Source organism: Botryllus schlosseri, chromosome 2 (genome assembly GCF_051294905.1).
Source record: "Botryllus schlosseri isolate E-star chromosome 2, Bs_hap1, whole genome shotgun sequence".
NCBI classification, from domain to species: domain Eukaryota; kingdom Metazoa; phylum Chordata; class Ascidiacea; order Stolidobranchia; family Styelidae; genus Botryllus; species Botryllus schlosseri.
In genome coordinates, this window is record NC_137237.1 from 29,253,282 (window position 1) to 29,280,006 (window position 26,725).

The window sequence follows — 26,725 nt, forward strand, 5'->3', positions numbered from 1 at the left end:
AGTATTTCGGATTTTATGAGTGAAACAACCTTGCTGATGCTTATGTTATATTAACGTAGGGGAGTGTAGCAGTCGATGCAATAACTTGTTGCACGACACGCTGGTATAGTGTTCGATTGGAGTCGACGCAACGATTCCTGTTGAACGCACTAGCCGATTGACTGATGATCGCTCTGCGTTCTCTCGCAATCCTGATCACACACGCAGATCCAAGGAGCTTTCTTTAATAACACAGCAAAGCCAAATAGAAGTAAGTAGTGGCCAGAGACTTGTAGATTTACCAGGATCAAATCATACTGCAATACATAACAAATATATAAAGAACGAAGTTAAATCAATCTCATTGTCTATTTACGTCTCTGCGACTGACGCGGGAGCACGCCCGCTACACTTTGCGATCCCCCAAAGCATTGTATGACGAAAATACGGTAAATTATTCTACTGGTAATAGAGTATTTATTTTATTATTACGTCTACTTGCATATCATCAACAAATGTTTGTTGAGCGATAACTACACGAAAAAGAGTATGAGCAGGAAAACAGAACTTTTAAAACAAAAAGGGAAGGAGAGTTTGCATTCAGTGATAATATTGTAGGTAAGCCAATGTGGCTCATCTATCAAGATTCGCTCAATAAATACAAATCTAGTAACTTGAGCTGTGACTCTTGTAAGAATCTGCATCCAAGGTGCATGGCCACCGATTTATGAGCTGACGTGTTTTCGACGCTGAGAAAGATAACTCGCTTTTGGACCCGTTTAGTACGGCAAAGGACAAGATATTACTGGATGGACTCGATATATACTGGATATACTTGATACTGGATATACTGGATAGCTGGATATACGACGTAACAATTCAGGAACTATCCGATGAACAATGGCGACGGCCTTGGAGAAGTACAACGCTGACGATACCGATGCAAAAAGAAATTATACGCAGGTATCATAAGCAACAGTAACGGAAAGAGCAGAGAATACAACAGTACAGAAAATAAAACAATCAGGAAACACCGATGTTCAACCATACCAGACCAAATACCTTCTATATAAAGAGAAATGAAGGCATTCAGGTCGGTACAATAATTGAAGAATTACAACACAACAGCATCACAAGTGAATACTACAAACACAGCATTGCAGGCTTATATGAGCTGAGGAAAGGAACATGGATTATGAATTCGATCACAGAAACCAATGGAACGAACTTGAGGGATGAATTGTACCACCAGATGAAACAAAACACTTATGAAGCAAAATTCCGCAATATAACTTTTGAACTCCCAAGACGTCCAACGACACACCTCATTGTTAAAGGAATACCATACGAATCTAAAGAGGAGGATATAGCCGATCAATTGATTGAATATGGTTTCGTGACGGCTATCAACCAGACCAGAGTCTTAAGAAGAAACACGAACTGGTACAATGAGTTCACTAACATCTGGGTGGAAGAATTCAGAAAGAAAACATGCCCTACCGTATAAAAGTTGATGGGTATTGATGCCTTATCAGAACAGCTGAAGAGGCTTATCAGAGGGAATGTTACAACTGCGATCTGACGGGGCATATATTGTAAGGGAATGCATGAGTGAAAAAATGGTAGCAGGATGTGCAAATAACTAGGACGTCAATACATATGTATAACGCAATAAACGTGAATCTGGAACGCGCTGCATCAAACCTTTTTCAACTGAGTACCCTTACGAATTATTTGCATGTATATGGCATACCCCTTAGAAATAATGATGTGTACAGTGTGCGCAATTGAAAGACAAGTAGCCTACTCTTTCTCGCATCATTCCACTGCGATAGATGAGCTGGACGCTACTTCAGGAGTAAATCTGTTTTTGAAGTGGAGGCGAAGCGAAAAAGACTCCCCACACATTTGTCGACACAGTTGGAGCTCCATAAACTATAGCCTGCTCAGTTCTCATCGCAGGCTACATGAGCAATACACTGAAGAATGCAATAGCGCTAATCATGTATCCTTCATCAAAAGCAGATGAAATTGGTTCTCATAAAAATTTATTTGAGATCTACAGTAGGCTAGGCTGCGTAGTTACTCTCATCAGAGTGGCAGTAAAGAAACAGAAATTCACTACGGATGATGAACATGGGGCGAGTAACGTTAGACGTCAATGTAAACATATGCTGTATTGAACCTTAATAAACGCTGCATTTGTTGGTCTTAATCTTAAGTCTCGATTGTCGCATATTTCCTAAAGTCGCCGTTCTTGAACATAATCCAGTGCTTGAAAAAGGACGTCGCTCATGTCAGCCCGGTTTGAGAACCCCTGTTATAGTGTATAGTAGACGTGGGACTGGATTAGGATTTGAAAAAGAAAATTAGAAAAATATAAATTTAACCGTGTTGGATTAGCGTCTAATTGGGATATGCCATTCTGGCTGAGCTGGATTACGATTCTACATGCCCTAACTCATTTGTTGAGTTTTCCTGGGAGTTTTCAGGAAAGTCGACTGTATACCAAATGTATATTAAACATCAAGCATTTAGGTAATAAATTGATAATTGAATTTTAAAATGGCAAATTTCATTTAGTTAGTTTCTAGACATATATGTAGACGTGGTATAAAGATTTCTGCTTCATGTGAATTTAGTAATTTTGCTAAACTGAATTTTCATTTCGATTACGACATGGAATTGGGAATACATAGAATTTCCCTCCTTTCTAACTGAATAGGTTTACAGATATGGACTTCGATTTGGCATGATAAAATATAAATTCATTATTTTGATTTTGAATTTGAAGCTAGCATGTACACGAAATTTAATTTTAACATATTAACCCTTAGGAGGTGGGGCCATATTTTGCAGAATTGACCTTCACTTTTCAAATTCTCACAGTGACCCCACCAAGACTTGAATCTGGGCATTTCCAGTTTAAAAGTGGGCAGAGTATAGCCCTCTACCGATTCCACCCTTGATCGACACCCCATGACATGTCTAAGGTTTTATAATAAGTTTAAATAAACAAACTTTTACCCAAAAAAATCTCTCTCTCTTTCAATTTTCAAGGCTGACCCTCAGGTTGGCGTCAGAGAAAGAAATATGATGTTTCAGTGCGTATAGCCACTGTTGCCTGGTTTCAAACAAGCCGTCAACCAAGGTTGTAAATCGCGCGGTTCGTCAGATATCGAAAAATGGAAAATACATAAAAAATGTGCAAATGGGCGTGGTCAGTGAGTGGTCATCAAGGTCAAGTTCATGATCAAGACTCAATCGGCCCCTACCGTCCGGTTTATGGCATAAAACAACGCGATATGCTTTCTTTTGTCATGTCCAACCATTTGCAGGCATAGTAAACTTGTTTATGACTCATATACCGTCTGAATTTGCACTTGAACTTGACCTAGATCTTGAAAATCACTGAAGCATGACCAAAATTAACAAATCCCCCCAGAAAACTCTCCAGAACACGTTTTGAAATTTGAAACGGTGAAAATTTACACAGAATACCGTACATGTCGACTTCTGATGTTCTGGCAGATTTTCCGTCAATATTTCCCACTCGGAAAATATCTGGAAATTTTAGGTGATGACCATATTTTCATTTATTTTTTATTTATTTTCTATTTTTACAATTGAACAGTATATTGATATTGAAATGAACCCGAATATTTTCGGCAGACACTCGTCAGGGGTAATCGTCAGCAACTAGTAGAGAATGGGAAAGAACGTTGTATATCAACAATCGTATCACAAAATATGACGTCACCTGCATGAAATTTCGTGAATGAGAGAGCGTTCAATGTACTATTTTTAGGTGGTACACTCTGTTGACAGACTTTTGGTTGGTGTATTTTGATAAAAGTCGACTCCAAGCCACACAAATGGAATTGTGAATGGCCTCGCCCAACGATTCGAAATCGGTCGTCTCGATAATTATTCGCGCACATCGCATTATCTAACACAGGGGTCACCAACACGCGGCCCGCGAGGTCATATTTTGCGGCACGCGACCTGATTTGGAGAAATTTCGGTGTAACGCTTACTGAAGCATTTTGAAATGCTGAAATTGATTTCAGTTTGAACATATTGTAGTTTGTGTTCAAAGTAAGCCATTCTACTATTACCAATATCACTATTCCTCGCTATCTGATACGGTTTCGGCATGGTAATATCATTCCATGGAGGAAGAATTTGCTGATATGAATGGGCATATTGCCTTGACGTGCAGTGGCCTACCATTGCCGAGACTGAAAAACGATTTCAGGCTCTCCAAAAGACCACGTTTTACGAGGAGATAGTTTTCCAGCTAGTAGCGCTACCGTGTCTAGCTAACCCCAATATCGATACTTTAATCCAGGGGTGGCTAATCTCCGGCATTAGAAGGAAAAGTATGCGGCCGTCAACACTTAATTCAATTAGGATGTGTTGGCGGCCGTCAATATGCAAATTGAACTTAAGAATGGACTCCCTAATTAATGAGAGGTTTGAGCGATTCTTGAATTTCTTTGCGCTACGCGCCAGTCAATCCGTGGATTGATCAATATAGCAATTAGAAAGTAAACAGCTTTTTGCCAAAAAGTACGGTTTTCGGTAGTAATTATCAGTTTTTCGAAAACGTGAGTGACATTACGTATATGTGCATATAGCATAAAGACTTGGAATTATCCTGTTGTTAGCGACACGATTCCGTGATATTCGGTCTCTGTCCTGAAAGTTTCTTTGACGGGTGGATATAGTTTTTCATAATATATTGAAAATTGAAGCCACTCATGATTAGGTAGTGAAGGCTGTGGGAAAGAAGTAACAGCAAACCGTTTGAGTTGTTATGATAAGCAGCATTGTGATCTGGGAATTTGTCGGGAATTTTGGTACGTATTGAAGGGGCTATAGGTACGGTTTCCATATTTTGAAATTCGGAAAGGGGGACACTTTTCACAGGCTTCAAAAGTTACTGAAGTGGAAGAGAAAACGGGTGATTTTTAGACTTATACAGCTAATTTCATTAAGTTGCATGAAAAAGATCATTTTGTCCGACTGCGATTTGACTAAAATAAAAGGTGATTTTTCGATTTCGACTCCCGAAATACCCGACTCTCGTTAACTAGGCCGACAATTTGCGTTATTCGTGGTCTTCTTGGGTATTATAAGCTAAAACAAGAGGACACATTGACCAAAAGCAGGACGATAGGGCAGTGGTGTCAAACTCAACTTGCGTCGCGGGCCGGATTCAAACCTTATTATTGCCATACGCAATAGTATATTACATTTTATTAGGGGTAATGAGCGTTCTATTCTTTCTACATCTCATGAGTAAACAATGGAATCGTCAGCAATATGTTGATTGACTGGTTACCCGCTAAAACAGTGGCTCTAATGATGATATAATTTGGCATATTTCTATGCTCCCTGACTCGAATACTGGCGTCAATTCTGTGTATGCATTTTGAGGAATGCAACAAATCTAACTGTAAACATCATTATTATAAATCGCGATATGGGTTTCTCTCGAGGCCGTGGATCTTTTGAGTCAGAAGGGATGTAGCAGTGCGACCGCAGATATTTGAATATATTTCTGTGCATCCATAACATTCGCCTGTGACCTGTATATAACGGCTTCGCATTATCCATTTCACTTTTATGAAATCAATTTTTTTCCCATAATACACTGAAATCGGTTGCCTTCTCGGAAATGGGTGTAAATGTTAGCTACTTGTTCCTAATGGTGACTATAGAGTGAAACCACAACACAGCTGTCCATTAGTTATATTGTGGTATATGAACATACTCTACAACTGATGTCTTGGTGGATTATTTAATGGAAGTATTTACTAAAAATACCGACATTTGTTAGAGATGTGCTGGATAATACACACATTTTTCAATCTATGCTCAGAATTGCTTCGCGTGCCGGATAGAATCGTCTGGCTGGCCGTATGCTTCCCGCTGGCCGTATGTTTGACACCCCTGACGTAGGGTAACCCTCTATCACAGCTCGCTCTCCTATTGCAACAGCGATCAGTCATATTTCTTGGTCAAATTTTCCATTTCTCCTCGTTGTCAATTAAATACCTATTTATACACTTCCAGAGACTGTTGGAGGTACAGAACTTCGGCATACTTTTTAATAATAAATTCATATTTTATCAAATTCCAATATTTTCGGCTGACACTCATTAGGGGTAGTCGTTAACAACTAGTATGGAATTTAAAAGAAATTTGTATTTCAACGGTCGTTTCACCAAATATGACGTCACAACCATGAACATTCGAATAACTCAGGAGAACAGATGGCTTAAGCATAATATACTACTTTTAAAATGTAAACGAACCTCTTTTGTCATAACCTAGGTTTTTGGATTTTGATAGAAGTCGACACTTAGTTTATGACAACAGAAATATCGCGATATAGGGTGGGGTGTGATATTTCAACTTTAACCATAAAAGGGCTATTTCAACAATTATATTCCATAAAATGGGCTTTACCTCACTTCCAGGGAATAAAAAATTGAACATAGTCTCCAACAGCCCGTATTTCCTACCTCTGAACAACTAAGGGTGGAGCTGATCTCGGTAGCTGCGTTTATATAGGCATTCATTTATTTGTTGAAACAATTCTATCTCCGTTATCTTTAGCTTCGTCACAGGCTGGGGTTTACACTAGCGTATATCATATGGTGGTTCCCGTAGTTATCAGAATATGTTGATAATAAAGGAAGCTATGATGTTATATAATTTCACGACTGAGCCTACATCTAATAAAATACTCGACGCTTTTGCACCTGTGGTTCGCAACCGGGGTACCGCAGCACCCTGTATTCCATTTAGAAGGCTCAAGGGCAGTCATGTACAACAAAAGATTTTCAGCTCTTCCACATTAGATTATAATTATAATCACAGCTCTAAACATGTTTTCAAACTTACATTAGAATTAGAAATATAGCTACACAGTCTTTTGAAAGTGAGATTACAATTATAATAATAATTACAATCTTTTAAATACTATACTACCGTAAAAACTACTTAATTCGCAAGAGCTTTATCGACAAGCTCGAAGTATGGGCGAAGATATTTTACGAGTTGGTAGGGATGGTGTGAACCTCTGAAAGGTTCAGGTTCGTGTGAACGCGAACCTTTTTGAAAGGTTCTGTGTGAACGCGAACGTGAACCTCATGACGTCACGTGACGTCATATTTGCTAATTCCAGCCCTACATTTCGGTGAAGTGATAGTCTAGTTGTACACGATACCTAGCGACGAATCGGGCCACATAATGCCACAATCCTGAAGTACATATTGACATTTTAAACGTCGCCAAATGTATCAACTGGGGCAATCAAATGATCTAATAATCCCATAAAATCACTATCTTCCGTCGCTTTGCTAACAATTTCGACGAGTACCTGTAAGGGAATATTAGCTTACGACTTAACGGTCTAGGCCAGGGGTGTCAAACTCAAATTGCCTCGCGGGCCGGATTCAAACCATCTTATTGCTCGTGGGCCGGATCATTCAAATGATTGAAATTCCGGACCCCTTTTTTCTCGAATACTCAATTATTAGGCCTACACAATAAGATATTACATAATAATGGATCATAGGGTTCTACTCATAAAACAGCTTTTATTAGCGAACAATGGAATTAGCAAAATTAAGATTATGGCTGGTTAAATATGGCAATATAAACTGCTAAAAAAGTAGCTTTTAAGGACGATATACCGCATCTGTATGCGTTTCATGAGGAATACGAGGGATATATTGAAGCTGGTTCATTACTATTACATCGCGATTCGGGATTCTCCGTATGCAGAGGTTCTGTTAAGACATGAGCGAAATTGGGAGTGCGTCCACAGATATTTGAATTATATTTTTGTGTAACAAATATATTCTCCATGTAACCTGCATATACCGGTTTGTCACTATGGCGGTTTTACTTCTGTGAATAACTACTTTTTGGTCCATTTTCCCGTAAAACTTGGGAATTAGTGTGAATATTTGCCTTCTCGGAATTGAACGTAAATGAAGGCTCTTCCTTGCTGATGGTGACTTAAAGTGAAACCACAACACCACTGCCGGATGGTTATGGGACCTAAAAACAATTTAATATACTCGACATTTGCTATCTTTAGGGATTATTTGATGATAAATCTCAACATTTGTAAGAAATGTTCTGAATAATACAGCCATTTTTCAAAATAGCTTCGCGGGTCGTATGTTTGACACCCCTGGTCTAGGCCAGACCGGACAATCTATTCGGCGTCTGAGTATATTGTTATGTTGATATTGAGCAGAGTGGTTTCTATAGGTCTACTTTCTATACCGATATTACCCCATCAACAAGTTATTCATCAGTAGGCCTAGCCAACATCCCAATCACACGGATTTGGTGTTTATGATACAATAAACAAATGAAGTCAAGTTAGATTATTTTTGCATCAGACAACGATATCAATTTCATTGATTGGTTGAATAAGAGTTCGCTGATTGCATGTAGTGTATTTCGCTCTTATAATGTTGTGTGATTGCGGGTCAAGCTTAAAGCAGAGAGTCGCTAAATATTCACAAACCGAAAGTTGGATATTTCAAGCAAACTTTTGTAACAAAGCAAATCGAATTTTTGAGATTGTCAAGGTCGTGTAGTGTTGATTTTTTTATGATGCCAGAGCCATTGGATAGAGTGGCCCGCAGTTGAAATGCAATAAATTTCAACCTAAGATGTTATAATGAAGTGTAATATATGAAAAAGGTTCACAGTGCAGAACCTACCAAGGTTCGTTTGTGAACGAGAACCTCTAAATTTCGTAGGTTCACACACAGAACGCGAACGTAAACCTCACGACTCGACTCGACTCGAGTCGTGATTTTCTGTTGACTCGACTTGACTCGAGCTATGTTCGCGAAATACGGAAATGACTCGACTTGGACTCGGGTCATTGCGCATGACTCGGACCAAGTCATATAACTCGAGATTCAGACCGACATTTCATTTTAATATCTAAGAATAGAAAAGCAACCACACTATTGGGATTTCGTCTATTAGTATACTGGTACTTGTAATGCGACCAGAAACTGGTAGAAGTGAGGAAAATTAGTATAATATAAATGCAAACCATTGGATATCGCCAAACGGAGTTACAAAAAATGGGTTTAACGAGACTTTAGCTGGAAACTGAGCAGTCAGCGCAATGACTTGGACTCGGACACGAGCCGCAATACCATGACTCGGACTCGAACCGCTGCTCGCTGACTTGGACTTGACTCAGTGGTCAATTGAAAATGCCTCTAGTTGACTCGTGTAAAACTATGAAAGTGAAAAATACTTGTTACTCGGAGCCTTGTGATTAGATTACAACACTCGTAAAATAACACGGAGATTGACTTTCTGAACATTATAATACGACAAAGATTTTTTATCTCGCCCATACGGCGAGAATATGAAATGACGGTTAAAATAGCCTCATGGGTTATCTTCAAAACCATAGCCAATTTGAAAAAAGGCCGTAATAGGAATCATTGCCCTTGAAAACCTCCAAACCCACTCTTACCTAGGGTTACCATACGTCCTCTTTTAAGAGGATTTGTCCTCTTTTTGACTTTTTAGCAAGTGACCTCGGAGGACGCCCTTTTGTCCTCTTTTTTGAGATTTTGTCCTCTTTTTTGAGGATTTTGAAAATATTTATAGCAAAATCCGACTGAGATGCCGTAAATTAGCACCGAAGTGACGCTCCGGCGGGTATTTAGGGAGATGAGCAGAAAGATGACCATTTTTTTTATAGTCAACTGTGATCGGCGACACTCATTCCACTGTTTAATAATAATATCGCGATCTCAATTTTTGGAAAAACGAGTTCGCACGTTACGGACTTGCGCGCACCGCGCAGACGATGTCTAGTTCTTGAATGTGGAGCGTTTTTCGCAGCTGAATATGCGAATACCTCATCTCGAGGATTTTAGTTCTGTTACGCGAAAGTCTATATTAAGCGAATCGGTCCTTATCCCGTGTAATACCTCATCCAACAGAATACGAGACCAATCAGGATACAGGGAATTTTGTATTATATAAAATTCGATACATTTTTCTGAGGCTACTTGAACATCTACAAATTTTCAATCACAAACAATAATTACAATCTTTTATCATTAGCGATGTCTTCGTTGATTGGAAGTGTTTCTGCGGCTAATTCACTCGGTATTTATTTCGGCGAGATCCGTATAGGCCTCTAATACCGCGACATCCCCCAAAACCCAAAGATCCCGAATCACCTGGCAGTCCATGCGATGCTTGAATTCGAATTCGGTGCGTTCATTACCATTGACAGATACCTTCAAAATAGAAATTGCGAAATTATTTGAAGATAGTGATGCTCTGTCATCCTCAATGCGTATGGGGTTAATATTCATTTATGAAGCTGGCTACTTTTACTTTTTCCGGACTTGCTCCAGTGGTCAATTGGTCATGTCATCTTTCACTGATACGGGGGATGCATTGATAAATTCTCTGAAATAGGATAAATTAATGAACAACTTCGTACTATATGTGATACGATTGTTGATATACGATGTTCTTTTCCATTCTATACCAGTTGCTGACGAGTACCCCTGACGAGTGTCAGCCGAAAATATTCGGGTTCATTTCAATATGAATATACTATTCAATTCATACTATATAAATTCGAAATGTTCAGTTGTACTACAGACGTTGTAAAAGTAGATAATTCTACCAACTTGAGTAATTAATGAAAGTATAGATGAACCGCTTTGTGTATTCCAAAAAGAATAAGTGCGACTAACATAGGGTTACGATGCTTTGGGAATCTGAAAAGAGGACACCTTTTAAAAACTTTCAGACTTACAATACCGAAGTAAAATTCGTAAAAATTAGTATATTTATTCCGAGTTTGCAGTTGATTGACTAAAAGAAAGGTCATCTTTCCGACTCGACTTCCTATGGGATTTTCCGTTGATTGACTAAAAAAGGTCGTCTTTTTGGCTGAACTCCTGAAAGACCCACCGGACCGTTACTTGAGTACTGATTTCCTATTTCTCAGTCCAATTTTCACATAGATTTACCCAAAATGTTTAAAAAAAGAGGACAAGTTCAAAAAAAAAATTGGCCATCTCGGTATCCTCTGAGGACACGTTCAAAAAAGTATCAAAATAGGACAAATCCTCTTTTAAGAGGAAGTATGATTATTGGTAACCCTAGACTAGGGGCGGCCAACCCGTGGCCGGTGAAAAGGTTTTGAGTGGCCAGCGGGGTAATTCCTGAAATTAGTTACATTATAAAAAATAAATTACCAAGACCACAAAACCAGAACTTTATTAGCCTGGCCGAAATTTGGGATTTTGATGACTAAAATATCAGCTCTGACGCATTCGCGTAGACAGGGGATGGCCATATTTTTCGTAGATCGTCGTATATGATCATAAAGTACATCATTTCGCATATTAGCCGAAATATTCGATATTTACGAGTCGAAACGCCGAATAATCCTGTCCTTGACAAATGAGCCATGCAACATGCAGAGGTGACCCGCAATATATGCAGGTAACATTATTATTGACCGAATTCCTCCATTAATTTTGAAATATTTTCTCGCTGGGCGCCACGATGCCGTCGCTATACACCAAGTCTTCATGTAGGCGTAATAATTTTTATTGATTTTGATGCGTAATATTATAAGTATATGGATTTCACCGTAACCTAATCCGGTTCTCTCCTATCGGAAGACTAAATAAAGTTATCAAAATTCAAGTAAACCGCATACACTGTTAAAAATATTCTATGCCAAATTACTGGTCTGGTCCTGGCAGCAGTTTTACGACTCTGAGACCGGTAAATTTCAAAAATATTTTCCCGTAAATAATATTGACCGTAATTTATTTTTACAAAGACTGAGTGTTAAAATTTTTACGGAAAATTCCCGTTACCTGACGTAACGGAAAACGGCTGTAATACCAAGTTACTGGTCTGGTCCAGTGCAGCAGTTTTACGCTGATGAGACCAGTAAATTCGAAATAACTCTCCCCGTAACATGATTTTACATATGCTGACCGTAGGAAGTTTTACGGAAAACTTCCGTAACCAAAGGTAACAGAAATCTGCTGTAACATCAATATACTCGTCTGGTCCCTTGCAGCAGTTTTACGTTCCTGAGACCAGTACATTTGAATCAGGTTTATTTGTTGCGGGAACACGTAAAAAAAAGTAAGTGTGGATAATGACGAAAATCCAGTCTTTCTTGTGAAGATCATCAGTCAGCAACTGCCTGAATGAAGAGGGCTTCATCAAAACTTCAGCAGCAGTTGAAGGATTGTACTTTGGGCCATGCTCTTTTGTAGGTTCTTCTATAATCTGAACAAAGATTATGCAGTCATCAACACAGTTACAATTTGGAAATTTTGAGACGCTATAGTATGACATACTGCGACTTTTCATATTCTTGTCAATTTATCGAATGGCCTAGGATAGCGGTGTCGAACATAAGGCCCGCGGGCCGCCTGCGAAGCAATTCTGAGTGGTTTGAAAAAAACCTGTATTACCCAGCACATTTTCTAACAGATGTTGAGATATTATTGTAAGAAATACTTCCCGCAAGGCCACAAATGTCAAGATCATAGGCCGTAATATAATTATCCGACAGTGGTGTTATGGTTTTACTCCGGTCATCATCACGAACAAGTTGGTGATACTGACATCCAATTCCCAGAACTACGAAAAGTGCACACTGAGTTCATATTTTTATGAAGAAATGAGCCAAAAAGTAGTTATTCGTGAAGTGAAAAAGAAACTGTTACATGCAGGTCGCATGGAGAATATAATAGTAACAAAAACTACAATTCAAATATATTTGGTCGCACTGCTGTATCACTTCTACTCAAAGGCCCCAGATAGACAGAGAAACCCGAATGACGATTATTAATGAGCCAAATTCTAACGTCTGCGTTTACAATTAAATCACTTGTGTTCCTCAAAGCGCATGCGATGAGTTAACGGCAGATTACGAATAAAACAAAGGGAGCATACAAATATATCAGCTTATTCCGTCGTTAGAGTCAGTTAGCGGTTGAATTCAAACGATCAATCTTTGAATTTTTGCCAAAATTCCGTTGTTTGCGAGTAAAGGTGCTGCTAGAATATATCCATTTGATATATGATCGTGAATGTTATGTAATATACCAAAATGTATACAGGATTGATAATAAACTATGCAAGCGAAAAGTAAGGGCGGGCGTTTTGATGTACCGTAACATTTTGAAATGATTTGACTGATCCGGCCCGCGAGCGGTTTGAAAGTTTGAATTCGGCCAGCGACGCAAGTTGAGTTTGATACCCCTGGCCTAGGACTTCGTACCTGAATCATCTTTTCCAGCGTGATTGCAAACTTTTCTGGCAATATTCCTTTGCATCGCACGTCTAATGCATTTCGCGCGGCACCGTGCTAGAAGCGACATGATCCCTTTCTATCACATAAGCATTCGACGTCATGATTCATAATGCCATAACGCTTCCATTTTCGTGTAGTTAAATGTCAGAAAATGTAAGATATTCTTATAAGCCATAGATTCTGTTCACCATTAAACTGTAACGAAAATACACAGGTCTTCAGAAACAGCTAGGATACTGCTATACCTACAATATCTGCTATCAACACCTGCAATATTCTCAAGCTAAAGTTAAGCTGTGGCTTCGAAACCCTCAATATCTTACAGCAACACATCTTGTTATTATCCAATACGAAAACATCGCGTCGATACAATATCTATCTGGAACATTCAGCCGCACGTGCTCAGGCTCAGATATGTCTGAAGTCTGACGCCGCTATGTCTCGAATATGTATGACGTCACAATGTACTGTTCGCTCGAGCAGCTACGAATTCATGATCAAACAATTCATATGGCCATTCGCAGGAAAAAGGTAATGGACGTATACTCCTCTCGTCGCAATGACAAAGGAGCATGGCGGCTATACACCAGCTCCAGTGTTTCGATATCTAGTTTGCATCAAAGAATGTACATTCTTTGGTTTGCATCATACATGCGTCAAGGAGTCTACAATGGTGGCAGAACTGGTCCAACAGATAATTACACAAAAGATCATACCTGCAGCAAAACTACATAACATACCAAATTCGCTTGGCATGCTACTATTGCTAGACCTTGATGTCTGCTAGACCTTGATGTCTCAAAGGATACTATTTATAAAACGATATAAACGATGGTATCTGCAATGCCCAAATGTTCGGATACCATTCACCGATTAGCATTCAGCACGGCCATCGATGTCGTAATTTGCTTGATGATTGAAACATGATGTAATGACGAAAATCACATATATTTGTCCATAAGACCGTAAGCGTGTAAAATGATCGAATTGTAAGTGCAATAGCAATGTTGTAACTAATGATTATCCAGTAAATCGCTTTTACGAATGCAAAAGTAAATTCAGAATACTGATTATCCAGTAAATTGCTTTTACAAATCCAAAAGTAAATATGAAATACTGGTTATCCCGTAAATTGCTTCTACGAATTTAATCTGTAATTTTTTTACCCTCTAAAAACAAGTAAATTTACTTTCGACGTGCCCGTATATTAATTTAACGAGCATTTACCGTTAATATAACTGACGGGACAAATTTACCGGTATAATTTGGGTAAATCTACGAATATTTCTAAGAGTGTAATGGGTTCGTAAATCTCATGTGGCCCTTTGGCCGAAAAGGTTCGTCAATGGTCACCCCTTCCCCAGACCAACTACCTTATATACCAGAATGTATATTATTGTTGACCCCGCGTTGAATTGAAAATGCGCAATTCATAAATTAAAAGCGGTATTGCTGCAATTTTGCGTACTTACTCTGAATTCTTTTTTGTAGCAAGATATAATAACTTTGAAACGTTCCCCTATTTTGAATGGGATCTCATGATGCTCTTCCTTTTGCCACGCTCCGTCCAGTTGCGAATTCATCACTAGTACTTTGTCGTGAATTCTTGCGTTGAAGAACAACGCCTTAGTGCCATTTCCATTTTTTCCCGCCTGCAAACTGAATGAGAACCTGAAATATAACGAAATATGGATCATGCCGAGTTATAAATAACGAAACCAATATGGAAAGAGGGTTTTTATATTTTTGATTGACCAATAAAATCAAATCAAAGAAAAGATTTGTAAATCTGGTTCTAGACACTTCGGCACATCATTAAGCTTTCACAGTCACACCAGTTGCGTGTTATTCATTTAGATGAGTGAGAGCATTTGGCACGTACGGACGAATTGGTATAGGTGAGTATGTGGAAATGCACGGGGAGGTGTCGCCTTTGTTTACGTGCAGAACCTCCTCCTAGTAAACTCATGAATGCAAATAAGACTTCATCGCTAAGCATAGGAATTCAACAATATGGATATTATGGTCTCATTTACATCAAGGTGTGAGGATGCGATGGTTCGATTACGTGTTAGAAAACTTCACTGATTTAATTTGCACCCTGCGATGAACTCACATTATAAAAACGTCTGCATATTATATATCCAATTATTGCTCTTACAGCAGGGGTTCCCAAACTTTTTATGGTGTCGAACCTATATTTCGACTTTCCGCTACCCCATCTTTTAATGTATGGCGTGCTCATTACTTAGGAAAATTGTCAGCACCTTCGCCCAAACCAACTCACCTGGGAAGCTGGCGACTGTGTGGCCTGGCCAGTAATAGCAATTCTGCAATTTTGTACTCGTCAACTCCCGTCTATCAAGACTAGACAGTGCTGGCAAAAACTCTTTACATTCAACAGACAAAAATAAATTACATCTAGAATGTGCATAAATTCGTTGCTTATTATTCCCAACAGACGCATCCCGTCACCACAACGCTTATAGCAGGTATAAGCTATACTTTCTGGCTACACTTTACTCCAGGGCTCACCAACGCGGTGCCCGCAGTTAACTGGTAGCCCGCGAGAACCAAATGAGTAACCCGCCTAGCCGCAGTAGTAAATGTTAAAACAAGAGATTTTAAGGTCGAAGCGGAGAAGAGTATGAGCAGCAATTGAACATGCGTCACTCGACCCCTAGCAGCATACGAACAGAGGTTTCAACCAGGGCGTTGGTCGACTTCCTCGACGGGGAGATCGGCGCTTTTGTTGGCAGTGAAGCTACGCAACTGAGCCCTGAGCAGCTGGTGTGAGTCCGGGTGAGTTTTCATTTCGTGGCAAGGGGTGGAAGCCCTGCCCAAGTGCCCAGTGCTCTGCATATCTAAGTCAAGGGCGGCCAGCTCGTGACCCACGAAAAGGTTTTGAGGGGCCCGTGGTCGTTAGGTAATTTCCGAAATTAGGTATATTATCGGAATTGAATGGCTCAGATTGTGAACGTGCAAGTTGCAAGGCCAACCAAAAATTTGAATTGGTCTGTACACGACACTTGAAATGTCGATTAATCCAGGGGCCAGTATTCGAACATTACAAGTAAGTAAAATATAGTATAAAAATTGTATTTCACGCTTCCCGCGATTTGATTATCACTTTATTTGTTGCTTTTGATATTGGTACTCCTCCTGAAAATGGAAAAAGCTGCCAATTCACCCTATTAACTATTATCGCAATTACGAGAGAAATTGTCCGCGCGTTTGCGCTCGCAGAAACATCGTCGACGATGAAACCCAGGCACAAGATGATTGACATGTTGACATGTTAGCCGAAACCGTAGATAGGCTATCGATATGTCCAGGTGCCGAACAGTCCTGTCTTTAGAAATTGAGCCCAGCGGGTGGTATACAGTAGACCAGCAATATGCTCAAGTAACAATATTATTGACCTAGTTCATTCACGAACTTTCGAGCCAGTGCGCGGGTGACTGGTGGCCCGCGCACTGGCTCGTCATTTGCATGTGGTACTTTGGCCGGAAAGCTTGGCCACCCCTGGCCAAGTCAAGAAATCCAACCGAGCACGGATAAACCGTGGGAGTAACTGTTAGCCCATGGGTGGGCAAACTTTTGAGCTCGCGGGCCGCATTCAACATCTGAATTCATTCGCGGGCCGCACTCTACAAAATTGGGACTATACAACGAAACGCAATATTGGTATATGATTATATAGTGATGACATGGAGATAATATATATGCTTATATAAAACAAACCAAACATTACTTTGATTATATCGTACAAGCGTGAGAAACAGTGGCGAGATTTCAAAGGCTGGTCAACCTCAATAACCAATTTGTCAAAACTATAGAGATGAAAGTCGGTATTGTCCCGATTCTTATAACAGGATTAAAATTTAAATATGTGAGCAGCGATCTGTTCATAGATTTACCAATTCCACTTTTGGTACAGTTCCAGGACACACAATGCTGACAGCATCATAACCATGTTAGCTTCAAACACCCTTCTACTATATGTGTAGATAAAATATTAATCCCCTATAATTATACGCATACAGAGAACGAATCTACCTAAGACACGCGCGAATCGTTTTTATAAGCACACCACCGAAATAATTAGAACTGGAGTGGTCAATCTGAAATCACACTGGTGATCCGAATTATGTCAATATCGTATAACGATTTCTACAGTTGTATGTAAATCACGCGAAGCGCGAAAAAAAAATCAGTTGAGCTCAGCTTCGCGTCCCCTTCAGATGCTTTCACGACCCGCAAGGAGGGCGCGCCCCTCCGTTTGACAACAACTGTCTTAGAATTATTATGGTTAAATATACTAAAAAAAGTTTAATCAAGTCCCTGCATTAATTCGATTTTTAGTACGCATTTCATCAATATTTTTAATAAGTTTCTTTAGACTCTCGCGGGCCGCACAGAACAGTGTTGAGGGCCGCATGCGGCCCGCGGGCCGTAGTTTGCCCACCCTTGTGTTAGCCCGTAGCAATAATGAGTACCCAAGAAGCAGCTCTTGATTTCAAAAAGGTTGGTGACTGGTTGCTTTACTGTAAGGACAGGACTGTAATTACAGTATTCCGCTGCTTAACAACTTCGTGGAAATCCAGATTTCCGAAATCATACAACATTTTCACAAAATTTTCGGCGGCTTCCAAACTCAGAACAAAAATTAAAATGATTCAAAAGAAGGTGCAATTGGAACTAAAATAGCATGTCTTGATTTCAATGGAAATTAGGTTCTGTGGTTATTACAGTCATCGTCACCAACTTTATTCACATATGTTCAGCATTATGCAACATTGAGTTTTATAAATAACCAAACGATCGATCAATCAAACAAACAACGAATAGACTAATCGATATTCTGAGACAGTTATTGAGTCAATGTACTTGCACACATTCAAATGCATGTGCACTCATGTACAGTGGACAGCCAGGACGACGAAGTTTCGATTGCATGTCTCTCCAGAACGAAGTGCGATGATTTTGAAGAGAAATTGCCTTGTACGATTATTCTCACTGATTGTATCTGTCCTGGAATTCGTGTGAAATGTGATTCTAACGAAGCTTACATAACGTATAGGGCCTATTAATCAATTAGATAAAATTTAAAAAACCAAGTATCAATGCAGTAACCGGGCAATGAGTGGCGAGATAGCGTAGTGGTATACCCTACAGCTGCAACACCACTGGTTTGCGGGTTCGAGTCCGACTGGGGTCGACTTCAAAATTTCTACCTAAGTGTGGGAGGTTCATCTAGGCTTCTCCTCGCAATCTCATCCGTCTATGCGGTGTCTTGTTGAAGCCTAGAAGTGGACCGTGCTAAAAGTCGGCAGCTACGGAACACAATTGAAGAAAATTGGCATGGTGTAAATGACTATAGTAGTCGACAAACACCATGAATACCACAAACAACAACAACAATAACCGTGCGATTAACCAATCAATTTTACCGGGCATATTGGGTTATGTAGGGGGGCGTTCCATACCTTGTTTGCACCCCATGAGGGCGTTGGGTAAAAAGTTTGGGAAACACTGATCTATTGCATCGAGATAGATAGATTTACTGATTATTAGTTCCATTCGCTGTCGGTATTCCTTCCAGGTATATGCTCCGCACTGGTTTCATGGCAGTAAGACCGTAATTAGCTGAGACCTGTAATTTGGAAAACAATGATTTTGATTTGTAAATGAACAAAACAGTACTGAAACATCGCCATAGTCAAGTCGGCGAATCAAAAATGTTTTAATTGAGCGTATAAACGTTCTATCTGTTCACGATAATCCATGGATTACTACAATGCACGTATAGTCTATTCACGTTGTAGGAAATGTTTTCACATATTTACGTTCTAGATTGGCATTGAATTTGGCCTGATATTTTTCATTTTTAGCCAGAGCCGGATTCGTATTTTTCTGCGATCAGATCCTGCGAGTTTTTATTTTCACGTTTCTCATGTTGCAATATTCAATAAATAACCTGAACCCACACCGTATAATCTACTGTTTTTGTAGTTAGCCTTGGAGTCGGATGGTAACGCGGCCGAGAACGCAAAACAACTCTACCGATGCATTTGAACGTAGAATATATGGTCTCAATATAAAAATTCGGATTTGGCATACTATACCGGGGCCTTCCTCTCGAAATCCACGCATACAGCAGTCAGAGTGATGTTCCCCTTAATCAATAGATATTTCACATATTCGTAGTTCAGGCGGTGCTTGAATGTGAGCAATAATACGCCATCGAACATAACCTGCATCGGAGAATAGAAAAATAGGAAAAATCGGAGTTAAAAGATGACGGAGACACACTCTACATCAGGGGCGGGCAACTTCTCCATCCGGCGGGCCGGATAGGGGAACATGAACATGAGGCGCGCCGGATTCCTGCATTTTTTTTATGAGTTTAGGGGAGCTCCACCCGGGGGAACGCGCCACAAATCCGTCCATCATACCCTGCACTACCTTTTGTACGGACACTTCAGAGACGCACACATTTCTGCAGTTGCGAACTATGTCTTGATTGGGCGACCGATTCACGGGCGAGCCCAAAACGGTGATATGGATGTGGTCAAAAATCAGGGTATATTTGGCCTCTAGTCGCGCGAAGCGCAAATTTTTTTTTGCATAAATGAATGAATTTGATTGCTGATATTGGTGCGTGTATTAGCAAGTGGTTTCTTCCAAAATTTACAGCACGTATAATTACACTGGTCTACAAATTTCAACTTTTTTTTTCAGGTTCGGGTTTTGACAACTGATTTTGGCTAATTTTGGGGCACTGATTCCGAAAATGGCCTCAGATTTTCTCCATCACATCACGTTTTTGAGATATGAAATATCCCTAATTTGAAGAAAAAAATCAATTTTTGACCCCCCCTGTTTTCAAAACAAGGAAATCTGATGTAAAAAACTATGTTTTATCAGCAATAATCCAGCTTTAGTTAGCAAACAAGCATTCTATATTATATTCAAACAAATTAGCGTTGTATTTATTAAAATTTCATGCCTTGGATTAAAAAATAAGCAGGCAAAAGAGCAACTAACAAAGCTGGTACAAGCGTGACATTTTATCGCAATGAACAATGAAAGAGGATTATCAGAACATCAAAACCGTTCTCGAAAAGTTGTAGTAGCATGACCATGGCTGGCTCATCTGTCTAGATTTGAAAATGGTGAACTTTTTGCTGGGGCTATACCGAATACCCATGTTTCCTATGCTACCGGGACAGCAGGGTCAAGGATAACCACTGGAACAAAGATGAGTGGCCTCCAAGGCTCACGTTGACGCCTGGAGACAACAATATCATACGTGATCAGTTTGCTGATATAAAAAAGATCCTCTTGCCTCCTCTTCACTTCAAACTTGGTCTCATGAAACAATATGTAAAAGTTTTAGATTGTGAAGGGGGTGTTTTAAAGGATATATGTTATGCTTTTTCTGGTCTCAGTGAAGAGACAAAAGAACTGGGATTTTCAATGGACCTCAAATTAGGCAATTGTTAAAGGATTAAAATCTTGTATATAATCAATGTTGCCATTCGAGGCTAGAGCTTGGAATGTTTTCAGTGCTGTTTTTTGGGAAACAAAAAAGCAGAAAATTATAAAGATCTCTCAAGGGAACTACTGCTTTGTTATGAAGATTTGGGATGCAGGATGAGCATCAAAGTTAACGATTTGAAGAGCCATGCGGATGAGTTTAGACATAACCTTGGGAAAGTTAGTGAAGAACAGGGTGAAGGTTGCAGCCAAGATAATAAAATTATGGAGACACGTTATCAAGGTCGGTCGGATTTATGGATTCATTTATATCCCACACCAGTAAAAATCCGGTACGAGCAAGGACAAGGACACAGTTGCCACCTGTACCGGGATTTTCGTATGATAGCCGATTATTGATGGAGTTGGAAAGGAACAATTCCAGATGCTGTTCGTAAAAGAAAGTCCCACAACAGAGAATTTTTTAGCTTATAAGTGAAGACTTCATATTTTATGAAAGCTCTTTTTTTACTGTTTCTGAACTCGCCCTGTCCAAGTCCCTGTCTTCAGAATTTCTGCACTTTATTGGAATGTCTATGTGCATATTGTGTGAACTCTAGGCTGTAATTCAGATAATACCTTGCTACTGTCCCAGGGCTGTGGAGTCGGAGTCGGAGTCGGTGGAGTCGGAGTCGGAGTCGGGGTAATTTTCGCTTGATGGAGTCGGAGTCGGAGTCGGAGTCGTGAAAACTATAATAGCTGGAGTCGGAGTCGGAGTCGGAGTCGGTGGGAAAATACTGACTGGAGTCGGAGTCGGAGTTTGTGAGAATGACTTTGACTTCGACTCCGACTCCGACTCCGACTTCTCTATCATGAAAACATTTGCTTTCAAAGAATTTTCAATATAATTTTTATGTACCACCAATCACTGTTAATATTAACCATACAGATCAGGTGCGGCCAGCCCGTGGCACGCAGGCCAAATTTGGCACACGAGAAGGTTAGGTGTGGCCTGCGAGGTAATTCTCGAAATTATTTATGACATCAGGTACAATTGCAAGGCCAACCAAAATTTGGTTAGCATGACCGCAAAATTTGATGATGACGAAAACAACAGTTCTGAGGCATTGACGTATCCAGGGGTCAGCCACATTTATCCCAGATCTTCGTATATGACCATGAAGTAGAATATTTCATAGCAGATTTATTTGACTTGAAATTTTCTCGGTACTTCGCATGATTCATTGTCACTAGATTTCTTGCATTCAGTATTGGAGCCCCCATTTGAAAATTATAAATACATATTCTTCACAGAATTGAGTCTAACTATATTCGCAATTAGGAGATACGGCTTCGCTTGTGCACTCGCAGCGAGATCGTCGACAAAACATTTGCACAAAATGATTGGGGCATGTTCACTGATACCGTCGATTTTGCTATGTCTAAACGTCGAATAATCCTGTCCTTGCCAAATGAGCCCAGTGGTATACAGATGCGACCCCCAATGTATGTTAGCGACATATTTATTGATATAGCTATAGCCTAATTCGGTCGTTATCTTGTAAAAAAATTTCGCGCTTCGCGCGACCAGGGCCTGATTACGCACTGCACAGTTGCATGACATAATGTTATCAATTTTAGAGCATAGTAATATAACTATTGTTTCATAATTCGGTTCGCTCCTATCGACGACTAAAAAAAGGTTATCAACATTCCCGTTGCCCGCGCAATGGTTCGTAAATCTCAGGTGTCCCTTTCGCCGAAAAAGTTGCCCACCCCTGATATAGATAAAAGACATTACTTGCAAATTACAACTCAGTTGCAGAGGGGAAGAAAATCGCAAGATGCGTTTTCGCGATGCAGTCAAAATTGATGCAATTTTTGGAATTATACCATGATACTCTGACAGAGAAAATGCATCGGCTGGTTTTGTAAAATTGTAAAAATGATGTAAATATGACCAAACGATGCTTCCCATTTGACAAAATTAAAAATATTTGTAGTGTAGCTTAGCTGTTTGGTTCGAACAAATGATTAAAAAAGACTGCAAGTCCCAATCCTTGAATACTTGATTAAGTACATGTAGACTAGACATAGGCTATGGTCTTTGACTACTTAACTAAATTCCATTTATGACCAATGTCTATTACTAGTAGCAAGAGTGTTTGTGCTTGTAATCAGGATAGTGTGTAATGACAAAATTAGTAAGTTCGATTTCTTTATTAGTTGCTGAGTCATACACAAGAGCTACACTTGGATTTTTTATCTACATTTTTATTATACAGGATTGGATATCTTCCATATTTGAATGATTCATACATTTCAGGATATTAGAGAGTCCATGTTATAAAAACTTGAATAAGTAAGGATATTTAGCAAATCTTTATTTCATGTTAATTGCGTAATGGATAATTCGAGCTGTGCCACAATGAAACAATTTAGCACGCCACAGTTAATCATATGTTTGCATATGTTTAATGGTTGTATGATAGTCATTCAACCGACAATGTGGCATATAATTTTCGAGGTGAATTGGTAATAATGCTGGAGTCGGAGTCGGAGTCGGGAGTCGGAGTCGGTACGTTTAAAGACCCAGGAGTCGGAGTCGGAGTCGGAGTCGGTACGTTTAAAGACTCATGAGTCGGAGTCGGAGTCGGTATATTGAAAATGTGTGGAGTCGGAGTCGGAGCCGGAGTCGGTGGTAAAATTTACCGACTCCACAGCCCTGTACTGTCCTATCCACATGTTCGTCAACATAATGTAGCATTTAATTTTATTATGGTTGCTCTTTTGCACGCCTATTTTTAATTCCGGGGCATAAAACCTTAATAAAGACAACTCAAATTTGTATGAATCTAACATCGAATGCTTGTTTGCTAATTAAAGCTAGAATATTGCATGTAAAACAGTGTCTATTGCATCAGAATTCCTTGTTTTGACAACATAGGGGGGTCAAAAATTGAATTAAAAAAAAAATTAGGGATATTTCATATCTCAAAAACGTGATGTGATGGAGAAAATCTGAGGCCATTTTCGGATTCAGCGCCCCAAAATTAGCCAAAATCAATTGTCAAAACCCAAACCTGAAATTTTGTGTAGACCAGTGTTATAATTTTGAACATTGATCATGGCATAATAATATACATTCATGAGCTTATCGCAGATTATTCACTTCGGGCGGGTTCATTCTTGTTAATTACTTTGTTGAAAACTCCTGCAACCCCACGGCCTCGGGCTATTCTAGTGTATCTATGATACTGTATTCTCATAATCAAGAAACGTACCGTAGTGACACTAATTTGCGCGAATATTTTTTAGTTTGAATCCATCTGCCCGAAAACATATTCCACTATTTATAAATATTACGAATATTCTCTAAAAATTAGGGAATGGCATGGCCCCATTCGCTCCTGGCTACGACAATGCGGTCAATGCGGTGGACATCAGTTGTATTAGAACGTCGCTTTGTCTTGCTAATGTTCATGCTCGAAAATGATGGCGCCTAAATGCCTGTAGACGGCGACGCGGGCATCATCATCACAAGACCGAAAACTGTCGGCGGGCCGCACAAAAACCCGATCCGGCCTGCGGGCCGTATGTTGCCCGCCCCTGCTCTACATCAAAGTAAAGTACGATCCATCTCACGAAACAATATTTAGTTCGCTGAATTATGGTACATTGAGGAATTCAAATAACCGATTATTCCGTCGTTCTCAACGGTGGTGCCACGGCATGCTACAATTCAGCCGCCACCGACATTCCCCGCGAATTCTCCATACCCGATATATCAAATGACTTCAGTGCCTAATTCAGTTTTGTAAGATGCGTCGATTGATGGCATTGGCGGCCTCCGTGTGACAATGTGTTTGCATATACTTTATGTCTTCCTCATTAACAGGAGAACCAACTCGCTTTAGAAGTGATCTCAAGCTTTGGAAACATAACTATTCACATTCCGATTGCTGCTGGTGACCTGGTACTGCCGGTAAAATATAGGCTTGTAGCGGCAAAGGAATGCGAGAATTGAGAAGTATAGTTCATTGAATTATATCGGTTAACAAATTTCTCCACCGCTGAGGTTATTATCCCGGTTTATAGACACTATTTCGGTTGTTAATGTTTGAGGTATTCATGGTGTTTGTCGACTACGGTGGTCATCTAGACCAGGCCAATCTTTTTTAATTTTGTTCTGTAGCTGCCGACTTGCAGCACGGCCCACTTGTAGGCTAGATCAGTGGTTCTAAACGTTTTTGTCTTCACGGACGCCTTCAAGTTTTCGTTTAAAATTAGCTCAATTAACGTCTATAATATTCACACAAAAAAACAGCAACTGCAACCCAACGAACGCGGTCCAGTGGTCATTAATGTTTTGGAATGCAAATATGACAAAAATAACACCGCCTGGCGATAAGTAATGAAGACTGTTCGAAACTGAGGATTATTCACCTCGTAATCGCACTCACGACAGATGATAGCAAGCTTGAATGGTTTCCCGATTTTGAAAGAGAATTCGCATTCGCCAGGCAGATCTCTTTCCTCCTTCTGCCACTTCCCAGCTACTCTCGTGTTGCGAACAATAACGTTTCCCGAGTCAAATCTCGGGTTGAAGTGAAACGCAATGTCATCACTTGCTTCTGGACCGGTTGTCAAATTGATTGCAAACCTGAATTAAATATCGATATTACCCTAGTATTGCTATGGGCATATGCTACACCTAGACAGGGAATGTTGTGTTTCCAGATATCTTAGAGGCAAAGATTCTAGCCGCTAGAACTCAACATTGAAATGTAATTGGAAATTCCACATGGTCATATTGGGTAATTTTTGAATGCTCGACTCGACTTGAAGCTTAGCAGTCAGTCAGTCAGTCTATTTGGCGCAGTCCTAACGCAGAGCACATAAGTTACAGCTCATCCCGACAACGATAGGCTGCATACGGAGACATTTTCGCAGTAATATAGCAATGATTGTTACCTGCTGGTTATGTGGACTAATTGTTTCATGCCTACCCTATTATGAACTTATCTAACTTGTACATGAAGGTGATTTATCAATTTCTGAGATGCCAACTTATAGCACGACGGCCAACTTTCGCTCCAGACATTTTGTAATATACCGCTTATGCAGATCAGATGGCGAGGAAGAGCCTAGATCAGGGGTGGCCGACCTGCGCTCCTGCGGCCGCATGAGGTCGCACAAGGTAATTTGTGCTGCCGTGGACACGCAATTCAATTAGTATGTGTTCGCGGCCGTCGACACGAAAATTAAATTGACGACTTATCTCCTGAAATTTTGAGGGATTTTAGTTCTTTTTGATGTTTACTTCGCGCTACGCGCGATTTAATGCGACTTCATTTTTCAATGTTAGTATAGGAACGCCCTTTGCCATATGCGTCCCACAGAACAGGTGAGAATAGCAAAGGAACGTGATGTGCGCTGTATGGAAATACCAACTCGGAGTCGTGTGCTCCTCACGAACGAAAGCTGTTTCTGGTACCTTTGGGTCATTCCAATATCTTTCCACTACCGACAATCCTGATGGGAGGTCAGGAAATTACAGCATGCAACAAATTGACTAATAACAGTTGGCCCACCCAACATGCATCATGAATTTATCATCTATGACTTGTCCAACACCCCATCCACCAACTCTACCGGTGAATCTGATCACAAGGACTAGAACGGATAAATGTTAACTATCGTAATATGTGAAACTACTAACATTAAATACGAAATTGATTCGTTAATCTGATATTTTTTAGCGCTTCGCGCAACTATCTGTTACCATAACGTGGCAACTTGCTATTACGGTATGTATGGTAGGTCCATATCAATGAATAGATTAGTCCAGAGCTCACAGGAAATGGACATGGACATTTTAACATG

General features: G+C 39.9%; 2 protein-coding genes and 2 long non-coding RNA genes across 4 annotated transcripts in view; 1 reads left to right on the plus strand and 3 right to left on the minus strand.

Moving 5' to 3' along the window:
* LOC145457805 (uncharacterized) overlaps window positions 1-26,725 on the plus strand; it is a 569,341-nt gene that overhangs the window by 197,520 nt on the left and 345,096 nt on the right. The gene's annotated exons all lie outside the window — the stretch shown is intronic.
* The window catches only part of LOC145457667 (C-type mannose receptor 2-like), a 312,234-nt gene that overhangs the window by 184,095 nt on the left and 101,414 nt on the right, over window positions 1-26,725 (minus strand). The window lies entirely within an intron of this gene.
* Window positions 10,023-26,725, minus strand: part of LOC145434389 (galectin-8-like) — a 28,030-nt gene continuing 11,327 nt past the window's right edge. Inside the window, exons 6-10 of the mRNA XM_080311745.1 lie at window positions 25,286-25,502; window positions 19,486-19,614; window positions 18,925-19,013; window positions 14,830-15,028; window positions 10,023-10,292 (exon numbers count right to left, since the gene is read on the minus strand). Coding sequence (XP_080167871.1) covers window positions 10,152-10,292; window positions 14,830-15,028; window positions 18,925-19,013; window positions 19,486-19,614; window positions 25,286-25,502 — 775 coding nt within the window. The 3' untranslated portion in view covers window positions 10,023-10,151. The remainder of the gene's footprint in view (window positions 10,293-14,829; window positions 15,029-18,924; window positions 19,014-19,485; window positions 19,615-25,285; window positions 25,503-26,725) is intronic.
* LOC145434390 (uncharacterized) lies at window positions 12,133-13,956 on the minus strand. Its single transcript, XR_013913373.1, has 2 exons — window positions 13,325-13,956; window positions 12,133-12,324 (listed from the first exon to the last, which is right to left on the minus strand). It is a non-coding gene; the product is annotated as an uncharacterized LOC145434390 (long non-coding RNA).